A 27229-nucleotide genomic window follows, 5' to 3' on the forward strand; every position below is an offset into this window, starting at 1 on the left:
AGGGATGGCTCCCGGGAGTGTCCTTCAGCAGAAAGCCCCAGGATCGGGTCAGATGGTGTGGACTGCTATTGCCTAAAATGGTCCCGAAAATCCAGATACTTGTTTTAAGAACCAGGAATATTTCTTTTTAATAAGCACTCTGGTGACGTGTGCTTTGAACAATTGACCTAGAGGCTTTATAAAGGTCCACGGGGCTTTAGCTAACACTCTGGAGCCGGGCATGGTTTTGAAGTCCCCCTTTTTGGGGCATTAGAAAAATAATATGGATCATAGACCTCCCATGCTGCGTACGGAACAGAACCAGCAATCAAAGCGACGGGCAGTTCCGCGGCACGTGTGCCCAAGTTCACACGGAGCCGAGCAACTCGCCTCAGGACTCTCCAGTGGGGCTGGGTACCACGTGAGGCCCCGCGGGTCACAAAAACGTTGTGGATTTCAGATCTTCGGGGCCTTTGGGGTGGTTCCTCCATCCGGGCCCTGGAAGCACGTTGTCCGAGTCTGAGCGGCTCATGAGGCGAAGCTGACCGGCGCGGCACAACCAGAGTCTCTGCGGAGCATGTCACCGGCCCATTCTGGAGCAGCATCTCGGGACGCCTCGCACTTGAATAAATAACTGGTTTCCACACGCTTCTCCCACTCGGCCGGTCCGAAAACTGAGCCAGGGAGGCAGACTGGTGACGCAGGGACGGAATCCGAGCCTCAGAGCCGGGGCGGGCGTAGTCTGCTCCGGAGGTCACCGTCCAGCCAGGCCACCCTCCCAGCGTGACTCGGGGCCCCGGCCCTGCTGTCTGCGCGGTGCCGCTCTCTAGCTGCGGCTGGTCACTCAGGGCACTTGGTTGTGCATGCGACAGTGAGGGAAACAACATGGCGGCCCTTGTCTGTCACCTGATGGGAGCGAGGGGGACCCCCTGCCCCATCTCCTGGGCAGCAGAACTTCTAGGAAGGGAGGCCAGCATCTGCTCACGTGGAAGGAAGACCTACCTGTTGGGGGACAGTTAGAGGTAGATCCTAGTAAGGATGGGTCTAGGGGGTTGGCTTTCCTGAAAGATTAAAACCAAAACCAGAGGAACAGTCCTCCACCTTGCTGTATTCTGCCCTCCGTCCTCGACCACAGCCCAGCAGGACCACCAGCCAGGGCCTGGCTGGTCTGTCTTCCTAGGATGGTTGTGGTGTGCTGGGGGAGGCCGCTGGTTGCCTCGTGTGGAACCCATTCTGAGAGCCGCTGAAGTTTAGGAGAAACGCCATCTGAGGGCTCCTGACCCCTCCTCACCACCGCCAGGGACCAAAGGCGCCCTGTGCTTCCAGAATAGCTCCCGTGTTCTGAAAGGCGTGCCTCGTGCCTCTCTCCTGTCCTGCTGACATGACCGACCACGCAGCCTCTTCTATTTCCTGCACGGGGTGCTCCTCCGAACCCCTGCCATCCTTCCAGACCGGCTGGCCTTACAGACCGCAACACTGGGTGTCAGAGACACCCGGCTGCGGGAACATGCTTGCAGGAAGGGCTGTCACTGTGGCTATTCTGACCCCAGCTGAGGCTCACAGGGGACCCCCTGCCCAGATATGACTTAGCCATTCTTAGATGGGGGGGTTCAAATCTCCCCAGGGCGACCTGCCCATGTGGCCAGCATTGATGACTACTGACCTGGCCAGCTCTGTCTCTGACAGCTGAGGGAACTGTCACCAGCTGGTGGAAGGCTTTTTCCAGCATCTCGTGGCTGGACAGGGGCACAGTGGGGGGACCCACGTCTCGCCTCCACTGTCCCGATTCTGAAGACCTGGGCCGCGTTGAATAATGTAATAAATATGAGACACTCTTTTAGCACTTCCACTTATTTTTTTAAAAGATTTTGTTTATTTATTTGACAGAGATCACAAGTAGGCAGAGAGAGAGGGGGAAGCAGGCTCCTCACTGAGCAGAGAGCCTGATGGGGGCTCGATCCCAGGACCCTGGGATCATGACCTGAGCCGAAGGCAGAGGCTTTAACACACTGAGCCACCCAGGCGCCCCTCCACTTAATTTTTTAAAAAGAATTTATTTATTTGTCAGAGAGAGAGAGACAGAGAGCACAAGCAGGGGGAACAGGAGAGGCCGAGGGAGAAGCAGGCTCCCTGCCGAGCAGGGAGCCTGATGCGGGACTCAATTCCAGGACCCCAGGTCATGACCTGAGCCGAAGCCAGATGCTTCCCCGACTGAGCCTCGAGGAGTCCTAACTGTCAGTGAATCACCCACTGACCCCAACAGCCCGTGTGGGTCACTCCATGAGGTTTCTCTCGACTGCTGATTACAGTGCCCTGGGCAGGGACCGACCCTGCCCCTCTCCCTTCCCCTGCCTGGCGTCAGCCCGGCCGCTCCTGCCTTGTGACCCGCTGTCCCCTTCCTTCCAGTGCCGGGACTACGAGGGCGGGGCGCTGGTGGGCGACCTCTGTGAGGACCTGTGCGTGGCGGGGAAGCTGCTGTACCAGCGCTGCCTGTACTACGAGAGCGGCAAGAAGGTGCTGCAGGCCGACTGGCGCGGCCGGCCCGTCATCCTCAAGTCCAAGGAGGAGGCCTTCTCCAGCTTCCCGCCGCTCGGCCTGCTGGAGGACGCGGCCGACGGGGGCGCCCAGGACTTCCCGGAGGCCGAGCTGCTGCTGCTGGTGGCCGGCGAGGTCAAGAACGCCCTGGGCCTGGAGCTGCCCGGCGGCAGCCTGGGGTCCCTGTGGCCGGGCGGGCGCGGTCCGCGGTGGCGGGGCCAGCTGGCCAGCCTGTGGTCACTGCTGCAGCAGGAGGAGTTCGTCCTCTTCAGCCTGCTGCAGGACCTGAGCCGGCACGCCCTGCCCGTGCTGGGCTCCTGCGGCCACTTCTACGCCGTGGAGTACCTGGCAGCCGGCAGCCCCCGCCACCGGGCCCTCTTCCCCCTTGAGGGCGCGGCGGGGGGGCCCCGGGGCGGCCGGGGCCAGGCCAAGGCCGTCAGCGACATGGCGCTCAGCTTCCTGGACATGGTGAGCCATTTCGAGGACGACTTCTCTCACCGCCTCCACCTGTGCGACGTCAAGCCGGAAAACTTTGCCATCAGGAGTGACTACACGGTGAGTGGCTCGGGGGGGCGGGGCGGGGTGTGGGGGTCGTGCGGGGCCGGAGCATCTGGGAGCAGGTTTCTGAAACCTGGGGCGGGGGGCACTGCAACCTCAGGCCTGGACAAGCCAGACCTGCCAGGGCACCTCCTCTCGGGTGTGAAGGAGAGACTTTGGGGAGCACAGGCACCTTGCCCCTCCCAGGACCGGGAATGATGACGAAGGCACCCACAGCAGCTTCGTCCTCGTTCGTGCCTCTTCTGGTTTCTCCGAAGACCTAACTTGAAAGCAAGCTCTTGCTGAGGGCAGAAAGCAGTGTTCAGGAGACGCGGAGATCCAGAGGATGACGGAGAAAAGTGGCCTCTGGGGACTTTGCTGGACGATGCTCTAGGATTGTGCAGGCTTTTCCTGATACGCTCCTCCGGGACAGGCTCTACTTTCCCTTCCCCATCGGGCGCTCTGCTCAGTGAGGAGCCTGCTTCCCCCTCTCTCTGCCTACTTGTGATCTCTGTCCCTTCTAGAGGGACAGCTAGAGTTCTGGTGCCTTCTGCACGGGGAAGGATCTGCCCGCGGGGAAGTGCCTGGCTCCGGGCTGCTCTCTGGAGGGTCAGTGAAGTCCGTCTCCCACTTTGGGCAACGCAGGTGTGCAAGGAATTAAACGTGCTGGGAAAGCAGCCAGAGGGAATTCCATGTTTCATTGCACGATAACCCCCTCCCGCTTCACCCCGGCTAGGCTAAACCTGAGCGTCGCATTGTTGTTGGGGTGACCCGGGTGCCTGAACGCAGGTGACCTTCCCCTGTGTTGGGACAAATGCCGAGACCGTTCGAGAAGACGTAGGTGTGGGTGCGCAGCTGGCAGTGGGAGCGGGCTGTGTCCTGGTCCTCCCCTCCCAGGCTGCAGCAAGGTGGCTCATAACGGCGATGCTGGCAAGTGAGGCCAAGGGGACCTCAGCCACAGCAGAGGGCTGGCCGCGGAGCGTGCCGGGTCCTGGAGGAGTGGTGCTCTTCATCCCGATTAAAAACAGAAAGGGACAAAAAAGAGGGCTCTCTTATTTCCAGCCAAGGGTTTTCACGGCAGGTGGCATAGGGGTGCCTTCTTAAAACAGCCTGGAATCTAGAAAACTAAATTTGCCCCCTGGGTCACCCCCTTCCCCAGTCAAGCCTTTGTCACCATAAAGAGCATTGTGGCTACTGGCCCAAACTGCTTTGTCCTAATGCCTTCCCCGTCCCTGGCAGCCCCAGAGGGACTGATAAGCTGGGGGTCGCTCCAAGTGTGGATGGGGAAGACCTGAGAGGTTCCAGAAGGTTCTGCACTCTGGAGGCATTCAGCTCTGTCCGCAGCATTCCGAGCTCCACGAGACCTCTAAACGTGGTCCAAGCTGTGAAGGGGAGGGACACCCCAGGACTCCACCAGCATATTTTTTGGAGGTGAAATCCTGGCCAAGCTTCCCTAATTCGTGAGCAGTAAGTTTATGTAAAGGACATGAAGGACCACCGTTCTCGTTCTCAGAGAAGTCCTGGGAACCTGGGCACCCCAAGGCCCTGGGAAAGGGGGTGTGGCGTGTCTGCTCACACCACCGGCTTTGGCAGTTCCGGGGCCCGTGCTCATCTGACAGCGGTTTCTTCATCCAGTGAGTACTGCGGAGTGTCAGTGTCTGTGGAAATCCACAGGGGCAGAAACATTTGAGGGAATTGTGAAGCTGACTGGGCTGGGTTCCCAGGAAAAGCTGTAGGAGCTGGGGGAAAGGGAAACATGGCACGTTGCTGGCTTGTGCACTGCACTAGAGTTGTGCCTTCCAGCATCTTGTGTAGATAGGCATGACGTATTTGTTCAATGAAATAATGGCTGTGATTTTTGACCTAGCCCCAGACTGGGCCCTATGGACTGTGCTGGGGCACCCACTTGCCCCTGCCTGAGCTCATCTCCTCTTCTCAGGGGCAAATGGGGAGGGAGGACAGAGGGTCCCCTTTGGCCAACTCTGGCATTATTGACCTCCTTACAGATACTGAGGTTCAAGAAATTAACTTGCCCTATGATTTCATAACTTTAAATGAAGCCCAGCAGTGTCCGCATCACCAGAGAACTTGTTAGAAATGCAGATTTCCTACCTCCCCACCAGGACCCACTGGGTCCGACACTCGGGGTGGCACATGGAGACTTGCAGTCACTCCCTGTCTCCGGGCCCCACTGACAGGTCCTGAGAATTTATCTGCGGTTGCAAAGGAAAAACTGGGAAACACCACTGCTTTGTGCCCCCCAAACATGGCTAGCACGTGCTCCTTCCAATCCCAGACGTGCCCTACGTGAGAGTTACGCCTCTCAGTGGGGAACGAGACAATTCTCATCAACCCTTTCTAGTTTGAAGCGGGAGGAGTTTGGTGAAGGTACGAGCTGTGTCGTTTCGTCAGGGAGGACGTTAGGGTTCTCCTGACGTGATTAAAGAAGCTGTAGGCAGTTCTTTCTGCTGGCTTGGCTGCTCTTATTTTAGGTGTATGGAGTGATGCTTACAAAAGCCATAATCCGTTCTGCACTGTACACTAAAAATTAAAAAATAAATCTGGCTCTCCCTGGGAGATGGGAAGGGAACAATCAGGAATGGGAGTGAGAAGTCACAAGGAGCGGAAAGTGTATGTAGGGGCCCAGGGGAGGCTGGGGAGGTTGCCAGAAAGTAGAGAAAGGAGGGAGGCCCTGTGGTCCTGTTAATAAATTATAAGGACAATAGATTCATGAGCACAGCCCAACGTATTTTTAGTGTATTAGCTATGGTAAATAGTGAAATTAGCTATTTCTTTTGGCTAAATAACGAGATAGGGAAAATTGATTAAAAGTGTAATTTCTGTTTGCTGTGCCTGAATTAGTCATTAGGCAAAGTTCTTATGTAGGGAAAAGCTTCCTGTTTTTTATGTTCATTATCTTCCATATATTTTGAAAGAAACTATTTTCCCTCTTCTGTTTTACTGACCCATCCCCCAGGGAAGTTTACTGCCTCTGGCATCACTCCTGAGTGAACCACAAAAACCCAAACTGGGGAATGTAGCTTCTAACACAGCTGAGTTGCAGAGGAAATGGACCCCAGCCAACGAGGCCTTGCTGAGATGCTACCAAAGGCAGAAGGAAGGGCCGGTGCTCGGAGGACAGCCTGTGAAGGCTTGTGAGACGCCACAGACACCATCAAATTCATCAAGTCTTCTGAAAGCTTTTTTAATACCTAGAAGCTATGAACTGCTTGATTTGGGCAGAATCCAGGTTTTATCAAGTTTGAGATCTTTTTTTTGTTGTTGTGGTTTTGTTTTTTAAATTCAGGTGGTGGAGGGAAATCTGCATAATGTAGACATTCTTCTTTTTTTCTGGTTTGGAAGCCTATTTGGTTTGAAGCCAAGAAGAGAAATCTGGAATTCCAGGGGGGTCGACCGTGGCCTCCTGCCGACAGTGGCATTTTGGCATTTTGGCGTTTCGTATCTGATGCTGTTGGACCCGGGTCCATGTGCATCAGCCCTAATGCAAGAAGGCTGATGCTGCCGTTTGCAGCCAAGTTTCCATCCCTTCAGTCAGTGGGAAGCCGGTGGATTCAGGTCACAGAGAGGCCACAGGGAGATGGCGTAGGTCCTGCCCACCTGCTGTCGCTGTCACACCCACAGATCTGCCCCAGGAGGGCGGTTTCTTCACTGTTGATACTCATGGAAATAAATTCTCTGAGTCTCACAGCTTTTATGAGGCTGAACCTTGAAGGTCAGAGACCAAAGTGATACAGCAGTGGGGAGGGGATTAATTTATTTTTAAGACATTTCAGAGATTCTATTTTTTTTTAAGTTTTATTTATTCATTTGAGAGGGAGAGAGCTAGCACGGGGGGGAGGGCAGAGGGAGAGAGAGTCCTCAAGCAGACTCGGTGGTGAGTGCTGAGCCGGAAACCGGGGCTCGATCCTAGGACCCCGAGATCACAGCCTGACCAAGCATCAGACCCTCACCTGACTGAGCCATCCAGGCACCCCTCAGAGATCCGACTTTTAAAGCTGAGGAAGTGTTTGAGGTTGAAAAACGTAATCATAAGCTTTGCAATATGATCAATGCCAGGTGGTTGTGTGACAAAAGCTGGAGCCCAGCACGGCCCGGGCTCCCCTTTCCGGCAGGCAGCATTCTGCCCTCCCACAGCCCACAGGCACCTGCACTGCCAGCGGGGAGAGGGGGTGCCCCAGCCCCCGCGGTGCTGAGCCTCGGTGTCCCTTGATGGCCGTGTGCTGTGTTGGTTGCAGGTGGTGGCCATCGACGTGGACATGGCCTTCTTTGAACCTAAAATGCGGGAAATTCTTGAGCAGAACTGCACGGGAGACGAAGACTGCAATTTCTTCGACTGTTTTTCCAAGTGTGATTTGCGCATCAACAAGTGTGGAGCAGAAAGAGTCAACAGCAACCTGCAGGTAGGCGGCTGCCCCCGCAGGGGCTGGGGGACATCGTTCTTGGGGGCGGCCGCTGCCCTCTGTGTGGGTCACCCCGCTCACATGGCCCAGGTCACCCCTTCCATGCCACCTGTGCTCGATATGCTCAGTGGGGACAGGGACGGCAGGAGGCAGTGTCGTCTGCCCCATGGGTTGTCGGTCAAATGACCCCATCGGGGTCTCCTGGATGGAGCGGCCAGCAGACCCCTTTGCTGGGCTCCCCATGTCCTCCTAACATAGTCCTTTTCTAACTTAAAAGTTTACTCAAAAAAAATATCCCTGCGCCGACTGACAGAGCAAAGGAATAGAATTTTCTAAAATTTCTGAGCTCGACATAACGACAGGTAGTTCTCGGGCCAGTAGAAGGTGGCTGGGTTATGGAGGAATAACGTAGGTCCGCTGGGTAGCTCCTAGTTCACCCCTGACTAAACTGAATGCCAGAGGGTTCAATGATAAACTCACAAAAACTAGGATCCTAAAGGTACCAGAGAAAAACTGGGAGAATTTAAAATACCATCCAACAGTAAGGAAGGCCTTTCTGAGTATGGAACACAACTCAGAGGTTGTAGGAAGAATTCCCGACAGATTTCACTCTCTTGAAAAATCCATATAGTGGAAACAAAACAAAACAAAATCCCTCCAAATACCAGCAAAATTAAAAAGTTAAATGGGTAAAACGTTTGCAATTGCTGGTACAGATCAGGAGAGCAGAGGACAGGGGAGTCCTCACGTACCAGCTGCTGTCGGGGCTCAGAGACTGTCCCCCAGGACTTCCTTCCCCAGTGGACCTTCTTTGCTGTGGCTACTCCACGTGCCAGTGACAGCGTTCAGGGACTGGTCTACGCAATCCCTGGGAGCAGGGGTCTACGCAAAGCCCAGTGTCTGGCCTCAGTAAGGAACACGGGAAGATTTCCTTCTCCCTCAAGTCCATGGAGGCATGGTTCCCAGGAACACACCTCAATAAATCCCTGCCTGCAAACTTCTCTCTTAGAGTACACTCTCCAGGAAGCCAGCCAAAGCCAGCCAGAGGGGATGTCCTTACAATATAAAGAGCGTCTGCAAATTAATATGAATAAGGCCAACAGTCTGATGCAAATGTGAGCGAAGGACATCAACTTGACCATTCACTGGAAAGGAAACACAAATAGCTTTCACCCGACAGCTAAGAACGATGCAAATTAAACCATTTTCACCCATCAGTTGGCAAAAATAAAAGATAACACACGTGTTGGCTGGGCCGTGGGGAAGACAACTGTTCTCATCATACGTTGCTGTGAGAGCATATCTCAGTACAACTTTCCTGGGGTTGATTGGGCAATATCTACTAAAACAAAAAATGCACATCCCCCTAGGCCCAGAAATTCCATTTCTAGAAATTTATTGGCATGGGCAAAGTGAAAATCACATACAAGAAAGATATTTCTTGCAGCATTGTTCATAACAGCAAAAGTTAGTAAACAGCCTCAATTTCCACCAGTAGGGAACTAGTTAAATAATTTATGATCTTCCCACATGTTTGAGGTGCAGCCATGAAAGCGAACAGGAAATCCCCATAAGAACTGACATTTCCATGTCTCTCCCTGGGGTTTGGTTAAATGGAAACGGAAGCTGAGGAAGTGTGTAGTAGACCACCTTTGTGCAAAGTGGAAGGGAAGGGAGAAGTGTGCATAGGCTTCTGTGCACGTACTCTGTCTAGAAGGATATTCAAGGAAGGGATCGGCTCCCAGAGTCGGAAGCAGCATGGAGACCTAGGACCTACATATGGTCTGTCCTTGGGGACATTGAACATTTTTGCGTATGGATTAGCAAATAAAACAGAACTAAGGTAATTTGTTTTTATTATTTATTTATGTATTTTTTCCTTTTTTTAAATTGTATTATGTTAGTCACCCTACCACGAATCATGGAACACTAAATCAAAACTAATGATATATTGTACAGTAGTTTGTTTTTAAAAAGAATCTTTGCCCTTGCAGGGAGTGAGAAGCAGAAGTTCGTTGCTTATCTTCTGTGAAAAGTAGCTTTACAACACAGAAGCCTTTGTTCAGTGAGTCCGAGACAGTGTGACACAGAAAAATAAAGCGCATTAATTAGGCGCCCCTGGGAGGAGCCCGCCCAGCTTGGGGTCCTGGGAGAGCCGTGGGAACAGGCCGAGCGTTGACGGGAAGGATTTCAGGAGATCTGAGCGTTCAGGGGCAGTTCGGGTCCTGTTAGAACCCTGGGCTGTGAGACGCTGGCTGAATTCTTCTCTTCTGCTCCTGAAATAAAAGGGTTCAAAGTCCTTCCAGGACAGTCTCTTCTCCGTGTGTCTCAACGTGTGACCCTGGTTGCCAACCACACATCCCCCGGACCCCTGAGACAGTCCTGTCCCACGTACGGCCGAGCCAGTCCTCAGGGTCGTGGTGACTCAGCCGAGGGGCCACTGCTCACGCGGCAGCGGGTCATCAGCCGCTCCCTCTCGGGAGGTGTATTCGGTGACCCGAGCCCTCCCTGTGCGCCCAGGGCTGGACGCGGGGCTCCCGTCCTGCTGCTGGAAGGGACAGCAGCTTTGGGACCAGACACCTCCTGCCCCCGCGGGAAGAGGCCTCCCTGCAGGCACGGTGGGGGGCGGGGGGCTCGCGGCCCTGCACTGAGCGCCCCGTCTGCCGTCCCTCAGGTCATCTGTGACAAGATCTTCCGCCACTGGTTCTCCTCGAGTCTCGGCAGCTCCGCCCTGTCCTTCCCGCTGCAGCGGCAGCTGCGGGAGGCGGTGCAGGAATGCGCGGACCCCCGGAGCACCGCGCGCAGCCCCCCGAGAGCAGCCCCCGACGTGTTCCGGAAGCTTTGGCACCTCCTCCGAGCCACGCAGAGGGAACTGCAGGACGCAGAGGAGTAGCGGCGGCGGCGGTAGCCTCGGGCGGGTTCCCTCCAGCACGTTGTTGGAAGGAGGAACCTTCCTCTAGGCCAGCGCCAGCCCGGCAGGTGCGCCCCTGCCCGTCTGCGGACTCCCCGCCGGCCGCCGCGGGGGCGCCTCTTCCCTCCCAGCCTGGCCTCGTTCCGTCTTGTAGGGCTACCACCCTGCCTTGGGCCGTCACCCCTTTAAAGATGACAGGAGGGAGGCGGGCACAGAGCGGTTCCCGTTTGGAGCCTCTGGGTCAGGGAGCAGCGCGGACCCGACGGGCCATTACTGTGCAGGCGGTGCCGGTGCTCGGCGGTGAGACCCGGAGCTCCCGCTCGCCTCCCTGCCCACGGCACCGCCTTCCAAAACGTGCACGTGTGTGTGCCCACGAGCAAGTGTAGGTGTTGGCATAGATGCACTCGCACGAGTGTGTGTGCGTGAGTGTGCACGTGAGTGTGAGTTGTCCCGGCGTGTGCTTGCTGTGTGAGTGTGAGCAGGGGAGTGTGCGAGGCCCTGGGGTAGGGGAAGGGGGCTTCCCAGCGTGCCTTCTGGGACAACCAGCCGAGCTGGAATTGGGAATCTGGAATTATACACAATAAAAACCAAACGTTGCATCTTTAGGAAACGTCATTTGTCATGAGAGGAGGGTAAGGACAGCAGATAGCGGTTTTGAGAGGCGCATTGATTTCATGGATTGTGTTTTAGGGAGCACTTTAATGCTCACCTCAGCGCACCGGCTTTCTGTCCCCAGAGAAGCTGAAGCATCGCGAGTGCCACGGTCAGGAGGGTCAGGCGTTGGCTTCGGGCGGAGTCAGAGGCTAGCTCCTTCCTGTCCCTGAGATGCCGACAGTGGAGGCCCCGTGAAGCTCCTCGCGGTCCCTGTCCGGGCAGGCAGGGGAAACCAGGGGAGCCAGCCAGGCTCTGCCGGGAGGGAGCTCAGTTCTGTTCCACACCTGGGAGGGGGGTAGCAGGTGCACCACAGGTCACCAGCTGGTCCCCCCAAAGGTAAGTCAAGAAAGATGCAAGCAGATGAGAAGGAGATTGTTGATGGCTTACAGATCAGAGAAGACAAAGTGATGTGAAGTTGAAACAAAATCACAGATTGACAAATTCCAAGCGATTTCTCTTTTCCTCGCCCAGTCCCTTCCCGGGGCGGACAAAGGGAATGGCGTGCCTGTGTTCATGTGGACGCATTTCTCCAGAACCCACCCGGGCCCTCCCTGGGCTCACTGGGAACGTCTCTGGGGCGAGAAAGTCAACAGCCCTGAAAGCTCTGGGTTCTGCGACTCCCTGGCACTTTCGTTTGCCCATGTCACCTGCCATCCTGCCCTCACTGTCACCATGGGCAGAGTTTCCCAAGGGCCCTCTAGTCGTGTGTGTGTGAATGACTCGCTCTGCATCTGGAGTCTTTGGCGGGAAGAAAAAGCCAGGGCAGTCCCTATTGTGGCAGAAGGTACATTAACACTCGTCTCATGCTCTGCCCTAGGACTAGTAGATTCTACAGGAGGAGAACCGGCTTCTGTCCACCGAGTGGGGACTTCCGTGTCTCCAGGGCTCTTTCTGCAGGGGGACAGTCCCTTGGAACCCTGCGAACCCGTTGGTCAGCTTCTGTCTGGAGCGAAGTTGCCATGAAATTGGGTGTGAGATGAAGGGCAAGCGATGGAGGGAGGGGCGGGGCTCTGCAGTCTGCGTCCCCAAACAGTTGGCTTTTGCAACGTGACAGCAGAGAGGTCTCCGGCGGGCTGACCCTGGGATTGCAGCCCTCAGTAGCCTTGGCTCTGAGCCCTCTGACCGGGCAGCAAAGCTGGCTCAGGAAAGGGAAAATGTTCCTTTTCATTCAGACCAAAATGGAAACAAGTGTTTTTGTTTATCATAGAGATGATGCAACGTGTAATTACCCATTCAATGGTGTGCTTATTGCTGAAAAGTAGCCGTTTTATCCATTTTTCCTGTGTTTGACCACCCTTATCTCTCTCTCTCTCTTTCTCACATACACACACACACACACACACGTGCACATGCGCACACACAAGAGTGCCCCTTTCCCATCCCACCTGGAGAATTCCATGAAACGGCAGACTCCAAAAATATCTCTGGTGGTTTGGTTTCTGTGTTTTAAACACTTTCACATCCTTGCAAAATCACGCTTTTCTATAATATAATCAACAAACACTACTGTCGGTATTTAGTGCGTTTACCGTGGCACGTAGGATAGTCTCCTGCGACCTGCCTGAGCAAGTGCAGAAGACTGTCTCGCGCTGTGTCCTCAGAGGAGGACGGCCAGCAGGTACGGGCACCCCCTCTTCAGTTTTATCCACATTAGCACACAGGGTGCTTCACTGACCTCCAGTTGCGCATCACAAGTCCGTTTTCAGCAGGTGTCTTGGTAATCATGCTTCAAATGTCTTGTGATGAAATGATTCCAGACTTTATGCCTGCTGGGTTACCATTGAGACTCACTGTAACTGCCCAGAAGTTGTAGGGGCTCCTGACTACATGATAGAAACTGGTCAGGAAGGCGTTGGATGGTCCCTTAATGTCACATGGCCACACACATTTCTTTTCTTTTTTTTTTTAAGAGTTTATTCATTTATTTGACAGACAGAGATCACAAGTAGGCAGAGAGGCAGGCAGAGAGAGAGAAGGAAGCAGGCTCACTGCTGAGCCGAGAGCCCGATGCTGGGCTTGATGGATCATGACCTGAGCCGAAGGCCGAGCTTTAACCCACTGAGCCACCCAGGTGCCCCGGCCACACACATTTCTAAACCATCCCAGTTCTCATCTCCTCACAGGGAGGGAGTAGCCAGCAGTTCACAGATGTGCCACCTCCGAGAAGTCCTCCGGGCCTGCCTCGGCACCATGCTCAACACCAGCCGGCCCAGCTGCCCTGGATGAATGCCGGATGTTAAATTATCAGAAAAGAAGCTATTTTTTTTTTTTAAACTTTGATTTGTAAGCTGCTTTTGGAGCAGCTGGGGCGGGGGGAGATGGCTGGAATTTTCAGAAACAATGGGCCATATAAAGGAGCCGTTCCTCTTACCGCATGGGCACCCCACCGTGGGCAGACAAAGTCCACTCCGGGTGGTAACAGGGATAAGTTGTCCTGGCTTTGGGACTTTGGAACGTGTGCAGAAGTCTTTGATCCTGACGTGGGCCCCGACCCTCCGCATGTGTTTTGCCAGCGGGATGTACTTCGTTCTGCGGCAAAGCTTCAGGAGAAATCCCGGGGAAGATGTGAACCCTGAGCAGAGGCCGTTGCCTGGGGTCCCCACTTCGAGATTCCTGACGGAGCCCCTGACATGAGGAGCTTGGCTCCTGTTTCAGGAGACCTCCCTGAGCTGCGGAACGTGCCCGCCCTTCCGTCTGCTTCCTCTCCAGGTGCTCTGGGCCGGCCTGTGTCCCTTTCCGCTCCTGCAGGTGCCAGCGCAGGGTAGTTCACCTTTCTCTGCCTCAGTTTCCCCATCTGTGAATGCATTGAAGTTGGAGTCCCTTGTCTGGGGTGTGTGTGGGCCCACCTCCAGAGCTCTGTAACCTCTAGTTATTTTCAGCCACGGGAGGCCCCAAGGCTGGCATCAGGGGTGAGGGGGGTGGGCAGAGGGATACAACGTCTCCTGCTTCTCCCACCCGACTTCTCCCTGTCTCCTTCCTTGGGCAAAGGGTCCTCCCCCTTTTTGTCTAATGATCTGGGACGACAGTCCCTAGTCTGGTCACACAGGGTTGATCCTAACCCAGGGCTCAAAGGGACCTCGGCCCCGCCTCACATCCAGGGGACCCAGACCCTCGGTGGGCCCAGGGCAAGCGCGCTGTCCTTTCCTCAGGCCCGCGCAGATGCTGACGCACATCACCTGTGCGGATGCTGGTCGAGAGCTTCCCTGGGGACTGTTGGAAGCCACCCGGAGTGCTGATGCCGACACCGAATTCCCGGGGTGCTGGTGCTGGGAGGCGGGGCCCGTGGGAGATGATTAGGTCCTGAGGGTGAGCTCCAGTCCTGGGACTCTTGGCCTTCTAAGAAGAGATAGCAGAGGGCCAGGCTCCCGGCCCTCCCCTCCGCTCGTCCTGTCTGCCCTGTGCACCTCTCCCTGCACCAGTGACAACACAGTGAGAAGGCAGCCATCTGCGAACCGTGACCAGGGCTCCTGCCAAGAACCAGACAGGCTGTCCCCTAGATTTTGGACGCTGAGCCCCCAGAAGCATGAGAACCAGACTTGTGTGGTTCATAAGACACCCACTCTAGGGTGTTTTGTTGTGGCAGCCCGCACGGACCCAGGGCGCTTCCCAGCTCTTGCTTCTGCTGAAAGCTGTTCTGGGCAGTGCAGGTGTGCCTGCCGGCAGGCCTCCACACCAGGAGCTGGGCAGAGCCACATGGAGGCCCCACTTGAGGTCTGACAGCTTCTATGCCTGCTATGACTTAATGTCAACTGTCCCCGGTCACCAAATTCCTGACAGGTGGCCCCGAGGCATTTCTGCCCCAAGCCTCCAGCTGCCTGGCTTCCCAGAGAGGGCGCCGCGCTGCCCCCATGGGTTTGGGTAGTGGCCCTCGGATGGCTCTTGCTCCCTCAGTCTGAGTCTGAGGAGAATGGCTGAAGCTGGTGACAAGGACAGCAAGGGTGTGATTTGGGGAACACCAGGTTGACTCTCTTGCACTCCACCTTCGGTGCCAGAGCTGGAAAGAAATCTCTGGTCTGGGGCAAGCAGCTCCCTGGGACTCCCCGCGGTCCCAGTTGAGAATACAGTGACACTGGGGGACCCTTCTCAGTGCTGGGGAGGGGTTGCCCGCACGCCCTCTGCTCCTCCTCTTACTCGCCTGAGCCCACCTCAGCCCTCATGCTTCTCAGGATGTCGGTGTTTCACTCTGGCTTTTCAGTGGCGATGGCGAGAGGCTCAGAGGCTCCCGCGGCCTCGGGTCTGTGCCTCTGACGGGGCAGCCTGGGGCGCTCTGGAAGCGCTGCCTGGCTGGTGAGGACAAGCGGCTCCGGGTTAGTGCTGTGGCCGATGCGTCTCACCACACAAACCCTTGCTTACCTTCTTCTCTGGCCACGTTTTAAACGTTGCTGTTTTCTCTGAAAGCATCGGGCTGAAACACCGGGACCCCTGGGACCCCGCCCGCTCCAAGCTGCGTGTGATGGGGGCCCCTCCGGCCGCAGCCTCTGCCGGCCCGGGTCAAGCCGGGACCCTCTCCATGCGGGGGCTGGGGCGGGTGCGGCCTCCTCGGGGGACGGGGAATCCCTCAAGCCCACGTGTTTCTCACGGAAGGCCAAGGCCAAGGCCGGCAGCAGCTGAAGGTTCTGAGACTCGGATGGTTCCAGGGTCTCCCTTCCTGGGAGCCTCTTTTTCTCACTGCACTGATGCGTAGGCTTTCATTTGACGAAGGCAAACTATGAGGCTTTTTAAAAGCAATTCTGACTTGCTGTGCTGCGTTAGCCCTGGGTTTGCAGACTCTGTGCCGTGGGGCCACGCCTCACACCCACATGGTTCCTACAATGGGGCTGGTCTCTCCGGTGAGGGCTGAGAAAAAAGAGGCGGCGAAGAGCAGAGGAAACGGAACTTGTACTTGAAGTGTAAAGTCACTGTGATCCACGTTTTTCCCCTCGTGGTACGATGTGCCCAAGATTTACCGCTGTAAGTGGGCAGTTCCGTGGCCTGGTGCCCACTCGCCGTGTTGTATGGCCATGGCCGTGCTCCACCTCCAGACCTTTGCTGTCGTCCCAGATGGACTCTCTGAACCCACCGACCGCCCCACCCCCCCAGCCTCTGGTGACCCGCGCGGCTTCCCGTCTCCGTGGATCTGCCCACGCCGCAGACCTCATCCAAGCAGACTCCCACACTCCTGTCTTTGTGTGTCCGGCGCATTTCACTCAGCGTCTTGGCCTCGAGGTTCATCCGTGTTGGAGAGTGTCAGGATTCTCTGAATTTTTACGGCACCCGGGTTTTCCCCTGTGTGGACGCACCACTGTTTGTCTCCAGCGTGACTGCGAGTCACCGCACCGCGTTTGGGATCACGGGCCCGAGCTGAAGTCTGATTCCCGTGTGGGCGCAGGGCGTGTGAGCTCGGCCGGCGCGGGGGTCAGTCAGTGTTTGGGGAGGGTCCTGGGGTTCATGACGAGGCGGGCGGGAGAGGAGCAGCTGGTGGCCGTGCTGGAGGGTCTGGAAGGCTGAGCTCGGCGTGAGCTTTCCATCGTCTTGGAACGGACAACTCAGGGAGTTGAGGAGGACAGAGCATGTTCCCCAAGGGGGGTAAGGCAGTTCTCTTTCGGGAAAGAAGCTTCTGCTGTATGAGAACGTAGCACCATCGTGAGCAACTGGACCGCCGTCAGCTGTCTCAGAAAGTCCCAGAAGGACCTCTGACATCCCAGCCATGAGTGCCTGTGAAAAACAGAGGGCAGAGGGGAGTTCTGGGGCCTGCTCTGTGCACCTGTGTGCAGGCGCACTCACACGCACACACATGTGCACAGCACCAAGCTGTCTCCCTGAGAGCAGAAAGAGAAAGAGGAAGGAAGGAATTTGGACTGGGTGTTGATGCCACGAAAGTGTCCTGAGAATTAAGATTGGGAAGGAAGTGTTTTATTGTGTCCCCCTCCCAGGAGGAAGGCAAGGGGCCTGCAAAAGGAAGGACCTGCCCCAAGCAAGCTAGGACCACCTGCAGCGAGACCAGGACCGGGGTTGGCCCCGGAGGCCCGTGGCTCTGCTCCATCTGTGGCCTGGCCGCTCGGCCACTTGGGTCGAATTACATAGTACCGTAGCATACGGTAGCATAGCATCCACATATTTATTTTATTTCAAACACATGTAATTAGCAACTAAGTAAAAGAGGAAACGGAAGACAGAAAGCCCGATTCTTTCCAGAGGTCAAGTTGCATTCGTTTGGAAGCCGCGGGAGGATCACACCAAACGGGGTTGGGGGCCGTGGTGGGTGGCAATTCGGTGAGGAAGGGAAGGGCCATCCCCGCGTGTCACAACTGTCGCCTCTGGCCCCTGGGGTCACATGCATGAATTAGAGGGAGGCGCCCCCGTCTGCCTGTCTGCCCTCTCTCAGATTATGGGGGCTGAGTGAGTGGGGTGTCCATGTTCGCTAGGGACCGTGGCCACCATGTCCTGATTCTTACTGTCATGCAGGAGCATGTGCTCTGGTTTGCTTTGCGAACAGTGCCTTATTTAACTCCCATCACGACCCTGTGGCACCAGCCATAGTAGAGATGAGAAAACATGTTAGGTCCCAATTGTCTGTCCGAGCCTGGTTCCCAAGCTGGCTTTGACCCCGAGAGGGATGCTTCATCCAAACCCACCTACACGGCATGTGCGGGGCCGACCGTGGCCATGATTCCAGGCCTTCACGGAGCTGCCTGCCCACGAAGCCCCCTCCAGGCCGCTGCCCGCTCTGTGAGCAGGTGCCCCCGCAGCTGCAGGGCTCATGGGGCCAACGGCGGGCGGGAGCGCGGCCCACCAACCCGATTGCCCCGGGGGGTCTGGCTGCTCCGGGAGCGAGGGCTGGCCAACGGCATAGACCTCGGAGAGCCGATGACCAGGCAACAGACATGGCGTGCCTGGCAGGGGCGTGAGGGGCTTGCAGAATCATGCCCTTTCTGCCCGGTCTGGCGGCATCTCAGGGGCCGCATCGCGATTCCTGGACGGGAGGAGCGGAGCGGAGCTGCTGGGCGCGGCTGGAGCGCAGGAGGGTCGCGCGTTCAGTAGACACGCGTGGGTTGCACCGTTGAGCCACCGGACTCCACAGGGACGGACTGCCCGTGTGCACGTGGCCGGAGCGGCGGGCCGCGGCGGAGAGAGGCCGGCAGCTCGCCCGGACTCCCCCTGCTCCCGCCCGAGGGGCCGTCTGGCTGCCGGCGCTGGGAGCCCCGTGGCCGTGTTCAGCAGCGGCTGCGCCTGAGCCGCCGGGGGCAACTTCTCACAAGCCGGCAAGGGGAGGATGGGCTCCGGCTGTGCCCCGAGCACGAGGGCAGGGAGGCGCAGCCGAGCGAGCGTCGCTCAGAGACAGAGGACACCGTCGTGCAAGGCCGAGGACAGCGTCGTGCAAGGCCGACTCTCCCGCCTCTGCGGGCGGGAAGAAACCGGACAGCGCAGCGACTGTAGAGACTGTGTCAAGTGACGTCATTCCACGCCACCCCTGCAGCGGCTGGGGTCCTGGATGCCTCCCCCCTTCTCTGAGAGCCCTCAGCTCTCCTGCTGCAGTGACCCCCCGCCCCCATGGCCCATCTCACCGCCGGAGTCCTCAGCTGTCCCCCCCACCCTGCCAGCACCCTGGCTAGGATGGGAGCACCGGGGACAGGAGGCCGCCACTTCACATCAGGATCTGGGCATCGAGCCAGTGTGATGCAGCTGTGGCCCCAAAGCTCACAGTGTGGGACAAAGCACAGGGCCGGGGATCCCAGAGTCAGGGTCTGGGAGGAAGCTTGGACCTGCCCTGAGTGCGGTGAATGCACAAAGAGAAGGGGGTGACATTATTTGGGGTGCTGGTTTGTCCTGCTGAGATCTTCCAAGCTGGTTTTTGGAGATGTTCCTAGACCAGTGATGGGAACAGGCGAGCTTGGCCAGGAGTTAGTTGTGGGGGGAACAGGGGTTACATGCTGGAGCCCCCCTTCCCGCAGTGATGTCTCCCCCCAGGCTCTGTTTGGAAGAGTGTCACAGAAATGGTGAGGTTCTGTCTAATTCTGGAGGAGAGGCCTTCTTGGCAAGAAAAAAATGGATACCCTCCGACTCATTAGCAAGGGGCATCACAATCACTTAGAAACACAAGGCTTCAGTTACTACAGGTAGCAGTGAAAGGGCAAAGAGGCAAAGCTATTTATAGAAACCCGAGGCATGGTTTACCTGAGTTGTAAGAGCTGCCCACGCCCCAGAAGCAGAAGCGGGTCACAAATGCAACCTCTTCACTAAGAACGTTTACAACTATTTACTATTTAGTTTAACTAATAACTATAACTATTTATAACTATAACTATTATAACTAATAACTGTAACTATTTAGTTTACAACTATTACAACATTCTGCTTTCAGTAATAAAGTAATTCATGCAGATTCGTGGATGGAAAATGGCCAAATTATCTTCTTTATTTTTTTTTAAAGATTTTATTTATTGATTTGACAGGCTGAGATCACAAGTAGGCAGAGAGAGAAGGGGATGCAGGCCCCCTGCTGAGTAGAGAACCTGATTTGGGGCTCGATCCCAGGACCCTGAGATCATGACCTGAGCCGAAGGCAGCGGCTTAACCCGCTGAGCCACCCAGGCGCCCCCCCCCCAAATGATCGTCTTTGATAGTGTAACAACACACAGCTTACAAAGCAGAGTAATCTGGTCATTTTGGAGTATTTACAACCCAGTCTGCTAAGGCCAAGAGTGTGTGCCTTGCTGGTTGGTTCTGCTGGGATCAGGAGCAGCTTGCTGTCCCGGGCTCCGACCCGGGGTTGGGGGTTTTCTCCGTCGTTCAAGGCACAGTCACTTCCAGAAGCATCTCTGCTAAGGGCGTACCCTGATCTGCATCTGCAGTGATGACTCTGGTCTCCCCACCCCCACTGCTCGGTTCCCTATGTGGCCAGAGTCCCAGGGGCTCACCCTGCCCTGCACGGCATCAGGGTCTTGTGCTCCACCACCGCTAAGAGAGGTCCTTGATAGTCCTTCAGTGAAAACAGCAAGCTGCTGAACACATGGTCTACTACAATTCGATTTGTTTTCATTTCTAAAAATTAAAGCATAATGGGCATGTAACACTGTGCGGTTTAAGATAAACCATATGTCCATAATCTCCAAGCATCTACTGCAATATAGCTACTATCCCAACCTTGCTGACGCCCCTGTTGTATTACATAATTACCATTTGTTTTTCCTGGTGGAAACAGTTAAGTTCTAGTCTCCTAGCATACAATTCAATTTTTGTTAAAGGGGTAAAAAATAACCCACATCTGTTGGTGTGTGTGTGTGTGTTATGTACACATAGGCACACAAAGATATGTATCTAAAACTGGAAACACGTACACAAAGCTCCTGATGGTGACTAGCTCTGCAAGAGGGCGGGAAGGATGGGTATCTGCTTCACGGATCATCTTTTTCTTTCATTTTATTTTATTTCTCTTCAGTGTTCCAGAATTCATTGTTTATGCATCACACCCAGTGCTCCAAGCAATCCGTGCCCTCCTCAATACCCACCACCAGGCTCACAAATTATCTTCTGCTGTACAATTCTGATTTTTCCTAATGATCATTTTGGCCATTGAAAACGAATGATGATGTATTTTAAAAGTAGAGCTTTTCAAAGTTTTCCAAGAGTCAGTTTCCAGTTTCCCAGGGAAGCTTATTTTGAACTGTTAAATTTAATAAGATTATGGGCCAAGGCCTTGGGAAAAAATAAAAGTCTATAAAAATCAAGGTTATTTTTGCTCGGGTCCTTGGTACAGTTCAGTGAGTTGGGAAGCAAAGCAATTCTGCTCTCACGTTCAAAATGTGTACTACCTATGTTCAGATGATGTCAGCGGTGCCTTGCTATTTGTCTTCACGTAAGGGGCTTCATTTCATGTTTTCTGAAACTTAGGTTGTGCTTATAATCATGACCCCGCATGGACACAGCTTCTGTGACAGACTGGCCATCTGGAGAGAAAATTGTAGTAGAGTGGACCCTTGAGAAATGTAGGTTTGGATGGCATGGGTCTCCTTATATGTGGATGTTTTCTATAAATACTGACAGTACTATAAATGTATTATCTTTTCCTTGTGATATTTTAATAACACTTTCTTTAGTGTATTGTAAGAATACAGATGTGACACAGATGATGTACAAAATACGTGTCCATCAACTGGATGTCCTTGGAGAGGCTTCAGGTCAATAGCAGGCTATTAGTAGTGAAGTTTCAGAGGGGACAAAAGTAAAACGCAGATTTTCAGCTGTATGGGATGTTAGCATCCCTAACCCCTGCACTGTTCCAGAGCCAACTGGGTGAACCCACTGCTCATTCGTGAAATGCTTTAAAATTCAAGGCACTCTTTATTCCAGTATGATGACTAGGTGAAATTTGACTTTATTCTTGATAATGTTTCTTTTTTATGTTTTCTAGCTTTCCGAAGTATTTAATCTCCTATTTTTTTTAAATAAGTAAGTTATATATCTAAATATAAATAGAAGTAAATCCCTTTCTCTCTCCACAAAGATGGGGCAAGTTTCTGGCTGTCATTAGAATGTCATGATCTAGGGCATTGGAGTCGTGAAGTCTTTTCTTAAGACTTTCAAAAAGATACAATTAGAAAACAACAACAACAACAACAACAATAACACAGCAAAAAGCAGTAAAGAAAGCAGGCTTAGAAAATTCGTGATGGTAATTCACCGGAAGTCTCTTTGGGGTCTTTGATACTTTGCTTTGTTTTGGTTTGGTGTTTGATTTTTTTGCTTGAGGATACATGAGAAATATATTAACTCAACCCCTGAGCAAAGGCTGTGGTGATAGATCTTCAGTCTTTTTTGGCCGGAGGAGAGGTTATGACTAAGCATACATGTTCTGGTCCAACATTAGCGGGTGTGCAGGATTTGCTGGAAATGTACATATGCACATCTGCGTCTTGGCCATACCTTTGTTCTTGGATCCATCTTCATGACTCTGTTCTCCAGCTTCCTGGGACTGAAACTCCCCACAGGGGGGACTGTAATGGGAGGGACTCATGGGAGGACAGGAAGCACCATATGGTCACTTAGAAAGTTCAAGGTAGGGTGGGTAAAGAATTTTCTACTTGAGGTCAATGGTGCAACTAATTTTCAGGTCCATCGGCAGGGGCGTCCAAAGACAGCTGTTCCTGCTGCGGACTCCCAGGGTCCACGTGGGCTCATAATAAATTCTAATGCGGGTTTTCCTTGGAACATCTAGGCCCGAGATCCCTGACCGAGTTGTCAATGCAGCTTGATTGAACAGCTGAGTCGGGCGATTAGAACAGGAGCCTTGTTTCTAACAAACTCACAAACCAAAAGGTTTAGGTGCTTGATGTACGGAAACAGCTGAAATGTGTTTGGTTTGGAGAAGGAAGCTGTGAACTTTGCTATTCACTTATCCATCCATGGAGGCGGCCATCACCCATCCCGATCTGTCTACAAATGATAGTATTTCCCTAAAAAGACATGGTTTGCGCCAAGTTTGAGAAGACAATATTGAGATGGTACCATTTTTGGAAAACAACATCCGTGGAGGTATTGTGAGTATCAGTGACACAGTCTAGCCTGGGCAGTGGAGGGGGGGCATTCACAGTGGGGTGCCGGGTCTGCATAGCCATACCCCGCACCGGTGGAGCCCATCAGCCAAAACTTGTGGAACATCCGCTACTGGGAGTGGGATGGGAACCGGCGTGGAGTCTGCCCTGACCCCTCTGCCTATCAGGGGAGTTTCCTTTGGAAATGCAGACTTTTTGTGTGGAATTGAGAGGGCAGATCACATTCTTCCACTTCCCCCCATTGCTCCCCCATCGCTTCCCCCACCCCCCCACCCCCCAGCTGAAGAGGATGTTCCAGCCTCCTAGATCTTTGTAAGCACCGTTTTGAAGCTTTCCCTGGGTCTTTGTGAGGTCAAGCCGGCCGTGCTTGGGAGGGAGATGTCTCAGAAGACGGTCCCGTTCTTGTTCTCGGCGGCCTGGAGGAGGAGAACGTGGAAACTTTTGGGGGCTGTTGGGGCCGAGGAGGTCCTCTGTGCCACGGGGCCGTGAGGCGCTCACAGCTTCTAGGCATCGTGACTTTGTACATGGTTCTCGGGAAACTGTTAGGGCCCCTCCACGGGCTCTGACCGCGGCTCCTGGTCGTCGCTGGCGTGGGAGTGTGTGCACGTGTGGATGCCGGTACCGGCCCCACGTCTGGAGGAAGAGGACGAGCAGGCGCTGAGGGGGCGCTGGGGGGGCACCTCCACCTGGTCTGCTCTTGAGCATCCTCAGGGCGTATTTGGGAGGCAAACTCCGGCAGGGGGACGGGCACCAACCATTGGGGTGGGAAGCCATCCTGCTGCCCAGCAGCTCCGTGACGGGAGCAGGGACAGTCTCGTGGCTCCGGGGCGTCTCTTCCCCTTGGGCTCACTGCGGCTGTGCGATCTCGCGCTGTCGACAAACCTCACTCGCTGCCTGGCAGCTTCCCTTCGTGGTGGTTCTAAAATCTCGGGGGACGCTGCTCCACTCTCCCAAGGTGGCGGTGTGGAAAGTGCGGGGCCGGGGCAGAAAGGCGGGGGGACAGGTCCGGGAGAGGACTGCCTGCTGTCCCCTCAGCGGGGACTGGAGTTCTAGGGGGGCTCCTGACGGGGGTGGGGGCCCCACGGAGGAGCAGCTGGTTGGGGGGCAGGGCAGCCCCTGGTGGATGAACTGAATTTCACACAAAGAGGGGAACCACCCTGGGGGCCTGGGGGGCTCAGGCGGTTGAGCATGTGACTCTTGATTTTGGCTCAGGTCTTGATCTCGGGGTCATGAGATCGAGCCCCGCGTTGGGCTCCGCATCAGCACAGGGTCGGCTTGAGACTCTTTCTCCTTCTCCCTCTGCCCCTCCCCACCTTAAATACATAAATAACATCTTAACAGAAAAAGAGTGGAACCATTCTTTTGTCAACTAGGAGGGGACCCCGACAGTCAATTAAAGGTCACAAACATCCATTAATAACCATAAATGCTGGTCACAAATAACCATTAACCATAATGCTGGGTCAGTTGTTGAAGGCCAGAAGAATCCCCACGTGAAACCACAGAGAGGAAAGCGAGTATTCATGCGTCGCTGGCAGAACGAGCCAGTGAAGGGTTCTCGGGGAACGGACCTGACTTCTGCGGCCGCGACAAGCTCGGGGGCGACGGGCACGCGGCCAGCTGGAGTTGCTCTGTTTTTGGAGCATCGGTGGCTTCTCTCTCAGAGAAAACCGGCTGGTAGTTCCACTGGCTTCTGTTTTTTCTCTCACTGAAATCATACACCCAGTAATGATTAATAGCTCAAAGTCAAGACAGGAGGAAGTATTGATCTGAAGAAAGCACTTTTCTCAATTGCTACCAGCTTTTGGAAACCGAAATTGACAGCAAGCCTTCTGGGTCCTTGCAAGAAATCCACGGGATCGATAAAGAAGGCTCATCGGGGGCTGAACTAAGAAACCAGTTGGGAAAGAAAAGCTGAACCAGTAAATGACAAGCGTGCGGATGGATGTCTGCGGACAAGCCCACGTCACGGAGAGGCTCCCCATGCTGGGAGGCCCCGTGGGGACGCCTGCCGGAACGCTGCTGCGGCGTGTCCCCAGTCATAAGCGATGGCAAAGTGGCCTGCACGGGTGGGTGCCGTGGGCTCCACCCCGAAGACTTCCCCGTAAATTCCCGCCGCATGGGAGGCGCTGGTGGGCTGGTGAGCTGCTCCCTCCACTCCCAGGAGGAGCCTGGAATCTGCGGCAAAACTTACTGAGAGGAGAGGGCAGGCTGTGCTTCCCGCAGGTCTGCGAGGGATCTGCCCGTCCCGCCTGTGGGCTCTGGTAGACGACGCGGGAGCAGTGAGGCAGGAGGGGCTGCTTCCACACAGACCCACGCTGCCTCCGTGAAGCCCCATGCAGTCGCCGCCCTAACACCCACCAAGATCTCACCATCTTCCTGCTCTAGAATCCCCGTTGTCGTAGAAGTTAGTGCGAGCTCCTACAGCTCGTCTGGGTTGAACGGAATCATCCCAGCTCCGCACCAAGCCATGCCACTAAGGAAAACGAAGAGGAAAGCAAAGACTATTCTTTGGAGCGGTTTTAGGTTCACAGCAAAACTGTGAACAAAGTCCAGAGTTTCCGCAGACTCCCCGCCCCACACGGGCACAGCCTGCCCCACTACCCACCCCCACCCCCGACGGTGCGTCTGTTGCATCGGAGGGACTGTTGCCATCGTCAAAGTTAGGGTCCCCTCTGCGGGTTTGCACAGGTATGTAATGAGCTCCCACAGACCAGTTTCTCTGCCCCAGAAACAGTCTGAGCCCCTGTTCATGTTGGAAGAGGGCAGCTTGCAGGGAACGCAAAGAAGAGGGTCAGGGTTGGGGCGCCTGGGTGGCTCAGTGGGTTAAGCCGGCTGCCTTCGGCTCAGGTCATGATCTCAGGGTCCTGGGATGGAGTCCCGCATCGGGCTTTCTGCTCGGTAGGGAGCCTGCTTCCCCTCCCCCCTCTCTCTCTCTCTCTGCCTGCCTCTCCATCTACTTGTGATCTCTCTCTGTCAAATAAATAAATTTAAAAAAAAAAAGAGGGTCAGGGTCAGGATGTGCTGGAAATGACCAGAGCAGAGGGTGGATTCAAGTTCCCCACCCCGATGGAGCCTTTCAGATTGGTGGATGACAGGATGGCACAGCCAAGTGTAGATTCGACGATCAGGGCTTTGTGTCTGTACTTCTCTCCTGTAGTCCCAGTGCCTGGCACATCCCAGGTGCTCAGTAAACACCTGCCAGGTGAACGAGCCAGACTCAACCTAGGGAGGAGGGAATTTGAGTCGAGTCGGCTTCCCCGGCCGTGACCATCTTCAGCCTCGGGAACTGATAGCGCTATCCTCTATCTGGAGGAAATCAGCTCGCCTAGCTGAGCCAGACTCAACACAGATGCCGCGAGTCTTAGAAATGCAGGCGTTTGGGAGTAAACAACCAGTTTACTCATGTTATCTTATATTATCTGGTCTCAGAAAGCAGCAGACACACAGTTTGCCTTAAAAGCACAGGCAGGCCACGCGACTGCAGGGGGGAGCAGAGTAGTGCGCAGACCTGGCCTGGCTGAGCGCGAGGCCTCCCAGGACAGCACGTGGGCAGGCCCCGCCCCACACCTTCCGGGGCAGATCTCAGGATCCCTCCGCAATCTGCTTTTTTAAAAAAAAAAAAAACAAGTCTTCCCCATGTGATTCTGATCATCCATCGGTTGGTTTGCCAAGGCCGGTATAGAAAATAACCGAGTAGGACGCCTTAGACACGGACGGACGCTCGTCGGTTTAAAGGGACGTTGATGTTCTTTGGAGGCTGGCGCCGACTTCATGGAGGTGAACTGAGGCGGGTCTGTTGGTGTGGGTGAGGGAGCTCTCTCGCCGTTGGCCACCTGCAGATTCCCGGTCCCGAGCACTGCCCTGCCGAGAGGCGGACCCACATTTCAGGGAGCTGACGCTATCCCCTGCCCCACCTGCTTGGCCCTCACATCCTTGGCCCCAAGCACCACCAGCTGAGGGTTACAACAACATGCCTTGATGTCCTCCCTTTTCTGGAGACCAGATGTCCGGCGAGAGCCTCACTGGGCTGGCGTCCAGGTGTTCGCAGGGCTGGGTCCTCCTGAGGCTCCTGGGGAGAACCCCTTCCTCACCTCCTCCAGCTTCTGGTGGCCGCGCACCTCAGTTGTGGCCTCCCCACACGCACCTCTGCCCACCTCGCCATGCTTCCTCCTCCTCGTCCCCAGGCCCATCGCCCTCTGCCTCCCTCCTAAGGAAAGACACTTTGCTGCCCGTGAGGGTCCTCTCTCCACCTCAGGGTCCTCCGTCTCTCCCACCTGCGACGTCCCTTCCGGGGAGCTCCAGGAGTCAGGACGGTTCCAGGAGTCAGGGGTTCCAGGAGTCAGGACGTGGACATCACCAGCCGTCACCAGCCGGCCCCCCACCACGCCAGTCTAACGGACAAACAAACGCAGGCATCTCACAAGTTCACGCACCTGCTAAGCATAACTGAAGTCAGCAGCCCTGAGCGCTGAGCGTTTTGTGCGGTGGGAAGTGAGGCGCAGAGCCCGGGACAGGACTGGGAACGCACGCAGAGGCCCCCGGGCCTGAGGACGCGAAGTCCAGTGTGGGCAGGGCGGAAGGGAAGGGACACAAGAGTGCGGGGACCAGTGTCACCTGCTCGTGCCAGGGGGTGTCTGAGGGAAGGGCGACTGTGCTGA

At 55.2% G+C, this 27229-nt stretch overlaps 1 protein-coding gene across 1 annotated transcript in view; it reads left to right on the plus strand.

Annotated features, from left to right (window-relative positions):
- DIPK1C (divergent protein kinase domain 1C) overlaps positions 1-10391 on the plus strand; it is a 38960-nt gene extending 28569 nt beyond the window's left edge. Inside the window, exons 4-6 of the mRNA XM_044244382.1 lie at positions 2386-3069; positions 7308-7472; positions 10147-10391. Coding sequence (XP_044100317.1) covers positions 2386-3069; positions 7308-7472; positions 10147-10365 — 1068 coding nt within the window. The 3' untranslated portion in view covers positions 10366-10391. The remainder of the gene's footprint in view (positions 1-2385; positions 3070-7307; positions 7473-10146) is intronic.
- Positions 10392-27229: the final 16838 nt, after the last annotated feature.

This window comes from Neovison vison, chromosome 3 (assembly GCF_020171115.1).
Source record: "Neovison vison isolate M4711 chromosome 3, ASM_NN_V1, whole genome shotgun sequence".
NCBI classification, from domain to species: Eukaryota; Metazoa; Chordata; class Mammalia; order Carnivora; family Mustelidae; genus Neogale; species Neogale vison.